The 6,000-nt window shown below is 65.4% G+C and overlaps 2 protein-coding genes across 3 annotated transcripts; one reads left to right on the top strand and one right to left on the bottom strand.

The window, feature by feature from the left end:
- The first annotated feature begins 1,641 nt into the window (after nt 1–1,641).
- Nucleotides 1,642–3,308, top strand: PAXX (PAXX non-homologous end joining factor). Of its 2 annotated transcripts, XM_060013733.1 has the most exons (7): nt 1,642–1,913; nt 1,985–2,045; nt 2,287–2,336; nt 2,422–2,612; nt 2,689–2,760; nt 2,898–2,982; nt 3,082–3,306. In XM_060013733.1, the coding sequence occupies exons 1-7, from the start codon at nt 1,789–1,791 to the stop codon at nt 3,119–3,121; spliced, it is 624 nt and encodes a 207-aa protein (XP_059869716.1). In that variant the 5' UTR covers nt 1,642–1,788; the 3' UTR covers nt 3,122–3,306. The 2 variants fall into 2 exon arrangements, with proteins under 2 accessions (XP_059869716.1, XP_059869717.1); XM_060013734.1 differs by lacking the exon at nt 2,287–2,336 and having other exon boundaries at nt 2,462–2,612; nt 3,082–3,308.
- A 393-nt stretch (nt 3,309–3,701) lies between these two features.
- CLIC3 (chloride intracellular channel 3) lies at nt 3,702–5,848 on the bottom strand. The gene is given in 6 exon segments (XM_060013640.1): nt 3,702–4,101; nt 4,173–4,354; nt 4,426–4,541; nt 4,660–4,980; nt 4,982–5,086; nt 5,814–5,848. Coding segments are annotated over 6 exon segments (918 nt in total). The 3' UTR covers nt 3,702–3,942.
- Nucleotides 5,849–6,000: the final 152 nt, after the last annotated feature.

Genomic DNA, 6,000 nt, shown 5'->3' with positions numbered 1-6,000 from the left:
GACACTGAGGATACAGCGGCAGATAAAACAGAATGTCCTGCCCTTGTGGACCTCATGGGGAAAATTGGCAATAAACAGGATAAATAGCTATATTAGTCACCTACTGCTGAAGACCAGATTACCCCGAAACTCAGTGGCTTTAAACAACAGCGTGTATTGTCTCCCAGTTTCTGAGGGTCAAGAATCCGGTCCTGGGTGCTCTGGACCCTCGGCGCAAAACCTCTCGAGAGGCTGCAGTCGAGCCACTGGCTGGGGCTGTGTTCTCATCAGAAGGCTCAGCTGGGAAGGGGTCTGTGTCTCAGCTCCCTCACTGGTTGTTGGCCAGGCCTTGGTCCTTTGCCACGGGACTCCTCATGTCATGGTGAGCAATTCCAGAGAAAGAAAGAAGTGACAGCCCATCACTTCTGCCACATTCTATTGGCTAGAAGCCAGTTACTCAATCCAGCCCACACTCAGGGGAGGGCTACACAAAGGTGCAAACGCAGGAGGCACGTGGTTGGGGGCCATCGTAGAGGCTGCTGTCACAACACGGTAATCAGAATGTACTCTGTGTAGTGACAAGCTGGAAAACAGATGAAAGAGGAGAGAGGACATGAGATTTTGGGCCGGGTGCTGAAACTGGATATAAAACAATAGGGAAGGCCTCACCGAGAAGGTGACTTTTGAGTGAAGACCTGAAGGGAGTGAGTAACTCTGGGGAAAGGGGGTGCCGGGCAGAGACAACCGCGAATGCAGAGGTCCTGAGGCAGGAGCCTCATGGGAAGGGGCTTGTCGCGTGAGGCTTGTCGAATAGGAGGAAGCAGGCGACGAGGCAGGCCTGGCTGCAGCCATACTTGAAGGGCATCAGTACAGCCTACAAACCCACCTGCCGCCCTCGTACGCCTCGCTGCGGGCACCCTGGCCTCTAGCAAAGCCCTGAGCACAGCTGCTCTGTGTCCACTATGGGGCTTCCGCAGAGGCTGCCCCCTCTGCCTGGTACCCTCTTTCCTGGCGCGCTCCACCTCTCTCTTCTTCCGGGTCACAGGCACTTGGCACGACCTGAAGATTGCATGTTTCGTTTGTTTATCTGTCCATCCCATGAGCTCTCACAAGCTCCAGGAGATCAGAGACCTTGTCTCTTGATCAAGGTGTGCCCAAGGCCCGGGACAACACGAGGCAAAGAACAGGTGCTGGGTAAACATTGTGGAATGCATGAACGAGTGGCGGAAGCCTGTTGCACCGGTTACCGTACTTTATTCACTTTCGTATTTTGACTTGTTTCAGTTGACAATAGGAAGCTGGGTGCGAGGGGGAGGCCGCAGCGATCAGCGAGGGGGTCAAAGCAGTCTGAAGCCAAAGCAGTGGCCGGCGCGGCCTGCGCCCAGTCAGGGTTTGCGCGAAGGGGGGAACCCCGGACTCAGCGGGGACAGAGCAGGGGGTAAGGCTCAAAGAGACCCCGAAGTGTGCGCGGGGTCCCGAGTCCCGGAGCGCGCTGCACAGCCCTTGTCCCGTAAAACAGCGCTCAGGACACGCCAGCCCAGCCCGGGAGCCCCGCCCTCCGCACGAAGCTCCGCCCCCACCGGTGCAAGCACCGTCCCGTGACTAAGCTCCGCCCAGCTAGCCCCGCCCCGCGCAGGCCCCTTGGGCACCGCTCGGCACTGCCCCACCCCACCCCCAGCCCGCCCACTGGCACGGGCCCCGTCCCCGCTCCGGAAGCCTTCCGCCCGCGCAGGCGCCCTAGGTCCCGAGGTGGCCCTAGGTCCCGAGGCGGCCCTGGATCCGTCCGGTCCCTCCGCCTGCCGAGGTGCCATGGTTCCGCCGCCGCTGTCGCCGCCGCTCTGCACGCTGCCGCCCGGCCCCGGACCCCCGCGCTTCGTGTGTTACTGCGAGGGGGAGGGCAGTGGGACGTGGGAACGCGGCGGCTTCAACCTCTAGTGAGTAGCGGGGTCCGCAGGGCTGCGGGCAGCTCTGCGGGCGGTCCTGCCTGACAGCCCCTCCCCTGCAGTGTGACGGACGCCGCGGAGCTTTGGAGCACCTGCTTCACGCCGGACAGCCTGGCGGCCCTCGTGGGTAACAGGGCTCCTGGGCGGCCGGCAGCCTCCAGCACCCCACGCCCGCAGCGCGGACCACGTGTGGGATCGAAGGGGGCGGCCTGGGATTCCCCGGAAGGGTCAAGACACCCTTCCCACGGCTCTGTAGCTGTAGTCCTAAGATTGGTCCCGGGCGGCTCTGGGTCGGGCAGGTTTGGGGTGTCCCCAGTAGTCCTAGGGTGTCAGGCACCTGGTGACCAGTCCCTGTGCCCTGTAGAAAGCCCGTTTTGGCCTGAGTGCGGCTGAAGACATCACCCCTCGCTTCAGGTGAGCCCCTGAGGGGGGGCAGGTGGGATGGGGAGCGAGCGGCGAGTGGGTCTGGTCACAGCGCTCAGCCCGCCTCCTTTCCCAGGGCAGCCTGCGAGCAGCAAGCTGTGACTCTCACCCTGCAGGAGGACAGAGCATCCCTGACCCTTTCAGGGGGGCCCTCTGCGCTGGAATTTGACCTCTCCAAGGTGCCGGGCCCAGAGGCAGCCTCCAGGTTGCAGGCACTGACACTGGGCCTGGCAGAGCGCGTGTGCAGCTTGGAGCGGCGGCTGGCAGGTAGGGTGGGGGGTAGGCATCTCACACTCTCACTGGGGTCCCCCTGCTGGGGCCTCCATTCCTGCTTTCTCCCCAGCTGCTGCAGAGGAGACGGCCAGCAGCCCCAGGAAGAGCTCCCGGCAGGTGGGCCCTCCGCTCTTCTTACCAGGTAAGGCCTGTCACCTGTGACTTGGGTTGGGTGACTCAGTTTCCCCAGAGAGAGGATCTGTCTGTGTGGAGAAGGGGTTGTGGCCCTGGCATCCTGCTAGATTCAGGAGCCACCCTCCCTCATCCTCTTTTCCCCAGACCCGGATCCTCAGAGAGCTGGCCCTAGACCTGGGGTCAAGAGGCGGTGTCCGGGAGAGTCTCTCATCAACCCTGGCTTCAAGAGGTGCCCACCCACTCCCCCTCCCTCTTGTGCCCAGGGTCCATCCCTGGACCCTGCCCGCCCGCCCACACCCCCATGGTGTCATTCCCTCTTCTCTCCCAGCAAGAAACCAGCTGGTGGTGTAGACTTCGACGACCCCTGAAGGTGCAGCAAAACGTGTGACCGTCGGGAGGCTGCTTGCCAGGGGAGGGGCAGCCCTTGGGACCCTCCCACTGGCACCTGCCCATCGGGCTGCCAGGCAGGAACAGGCCTGCTCCTCCAGCCCCTTCCCCATCAAATAAACATCTTCATCTGGCGGAGGTCACAGAGGTCAGGGCCAGGCTCTGGTTCCTGGGGGCTGGCTCCAGGAGAGGGTTCGGGGATTGCCAGGCCTGCGGTCTGGGCGTGGGGCCGCATCAGGCTCTGCGCTCCATGGTGGAGCTGCCCGGCTCTCCCCACCTGCCCAGCTGTCCCTGCCTGGCCAGCCCAGGAGCCAAGAAGGTTGTGTGAGGTGGGGCTGGGGCTCTAAGAGGCTAGAACTCTGCTCTTGTCCCTCCGGGCACACGCCTCCCTGATGCAAACCCACGTGATGACCAGGGAGATGGGGGTGGCCTGCCTGCCACCTGGGGCAGAGCTGAGGAATGTGGGCCCGCCCTCCAGCCTGGAGACCCGAGTTGCCCAGACGGGGCTCTGTTCCCCACCCTCCCCAGCCATCCTGCCGCCCCACCCTGGCCTGACTGGTTTGGGAGCCCAATCCAGTCCCACCATCCCTGAGAAGTGGGGGTATGGACCGCGCGCCGCCCACTGGGTTCTCTGCCGGTCCTTCCTGGCTGTCATCTGGAGCTGAGCGTCTCACGGTGGGAGTTTGGGGGTGGCAGAAATTGCGGGGCTTCTGGTCCTCATATGTCCGTACCCGCTCACTGAGGCAGAGATGCCTTTCTGGGGCTGCAGAGGAGCAGGTGGGTGGCGGGGAAGGCGGGCGCGCTAGCGGGGGCGCACGGCGGGCCGGTAGGCCGCCAGGATCTCGGCGCTGTGTGGACACGTGTAGTTGAACTCTTTCTCCTGCAGGGCGTTGTCCGGGTAGCAGCGGACGCCGCGCAGCCCAGAGGGGATGGGCGCCTGGCGGAAGTGCGCGCACACCGTCTGCGGGCGAGGGGCGCGGTCGGGGTCTCCTCGAGGGTCCGCCCCGCCCCACCTTGCCCCCCCGGCCCGGCGCTCCCGTTCACGATGTGCAGCTTGGGCAGCAGCCTGCAATCGGCCAGCGTGAGCTGGTCGCCGTCCACAAAGCGGTGGCGTGACTCGCGCAGCTGCAGCTCCCGCGCCAGCTCGTGCTCCAGGGGCGCGCGCAGGTAGCTGTCCAGCTTGGCGAGGGCGCACAGCAGATGCTGGTACAGGGCTGGGGGCGGGGAGCGCGGTGAGGAGCCGGCCGGGGGCGCCACTCCCCCCAGCCTCGCCGTGTCTCCGGACCCTCCTCATCATTGTCCAGCGCGGGCACCGGGTTTTTGATGAAGGCGGAGAATTTGTGAAAGACGTCATTGCCCGCCGCGGTGGACTCCCTGTATCTGGGCTCTAGGCTGGGGAATCTGAGGGTGGAGGGGTTTTGGGTCAGACCCTTGCTGCCCCCTGCGGGGCCCCGGGCTCTGTCCTGGGGGTCCTGCCTGAGGGCCCCATCTTGCCCCTCCCACCGCACCGGGCCCTCACTCTGGGGGGCCCAGCGTCTCCTCCAGAAACTCCTCAGTCTGCAGCGTGTCCGTTTTGGCGTCGCCGTCATACAGCAGGACGGGCAGCTGTGAACCCGGGGCAAAGTCTTTCAGCACATCTGGGGACCTGTGGGCACAAGGCAGGGTGCCAGCGGCTGGCACAAGGCAGGGTGCCAGCGGCTGGCACAAGGCAGGGTGCCAGCGGCTGGCACAAGGAGGGCCAGAGCCAGCAAGGGGTTCCCGGGGCAGGGGCTCACCTGCGGGGTCCACGGTGGCGAGTGTGAAGGACACGCCTTTGAGAAGCAGGATCGTGGGGACTCTGACAAGAAGGGCGGTGACCCACGCTCTCGCTGTCCTCGCTTGCCTGGATGGGAGGCGTAGAGGGGCGTCGGAGCAGGGAGCACACCCAGGAGCCCCGCGGCCTCCCACTGCCAAGAGGTTGGAGCAAGGCTAGGGCTCCAACTCAGTTGGGCATGGCCTGGACAAGCGGCCGCGAGGGCCCTTCACTCGGTCCCTGGGAGGCGGGGAGGGCTGCAGCGCTGCTGAGAGCCTGGAGGCTGGGCCAGGGCACCGGGGTGAGGGGTGCAGAGGCGGGAGCCTGGCTCTGGAGCTTGGTCCCTTGGCCCTTAACTTCAGAGCCTGGGCTGAGGCCAGGCCCCTGGGCACCAGGGCCTGCAGGCTGGTCACAAGGGTGGGGTGGGACAAGTGAGCTGTTTCCGGAGTGATTTACTTTGCTGTACCGGGTACCTCGCTGCCCCGGGCTTCAAGGGTGGGAGGAGGCCAGGCCCTGGCAGCCCCTCACTGGGGTCGGCAGATCTAGGCACGGAGGGCTGCCTGGCACAGCCCCTCTTCTGCTGCATTGACCCCAGCCTCCACCGGGCCTCGGCACTGCTCCCTGCCTGCTACGTGCCCGCCCCCCAGGGGCTTTTCCTTCAGGAGGGCTGGGCTGTGCCCGGGAGTCAAGGCTGGGAGTCAGGGTGAGGCCACCCCAAGCCCTTTGGGAATGGTTCACCGGCGCTACGCCCCTCGCCGCCCCCACCTACACAGCCTCCAAAGGACAGCCGGAGCCTAGCGCAGGGCAAGGGGTGCGGACCCTGCCGCAGAGACCCACCCTTCAGCCCTCCCAGACCTTCTGCAGCCCGGCCAGCCCGGCACCTTGACAAACAGCCGGGCTTGGCGGTCTCAGCCATGGTGGGGAGCTTCGAGCGGCGGCAGGGCCCGGGCGAGGACCTGCGGAGCGCCCTTTAAGGGTCCCCGAGCGCCCCGCCCTCCCCGGCCCGGGAGCCCGCCCTGTGGAGTCACCTAGGTGGCGCACAGGCAGCGAGGGCTCAGTGCCGGCGTG

This window comes from Delphinus delphis, chromosome 6 (assembly GCF_949987515.2).
Source record: "Delphinus delphis chromosome 6, mDelDel1.2, whole genome shotgun sequence".
In the NCBI taxonomy this organism is placed as follows: Eukaryota; Metazoa; Chordata; class Mammalia; order Artiodactyla; family Delphinidae; genus Delphinus; species Delphinus delphis.
The sequence above is the reverse complement of the archived record's forward strand: the minus strand, read 5'-3'. Positions and strand labels throughout refer to the sequence as shown.

Bases quoted from the DNA above. Each gene is read 5' to 3' on its own strand.
- PAXX (XM_060013733.1), top strand. From the start codon at position 1,789: ATGGTTCCGCCGCCGCTGTCGCCGCCGCTCTGCACGCTGCCGCCCGGC. The intron at 2,613-2,688 runs GTAGGGTGGGGG...CTTTCTCCCCAG, and splicing joins CTTGGAGCGGCGGCTGGCAG to CTGCTGCAGAGGAGACGGCC. The intron at 2,761-2,897 runs GTAAGGCCTGTC...TCTTTTCCCCAG, and splicing joins CCCTCCGCTCTTCTTACCAG to ACCCGGATCCTCAGAGAGCT.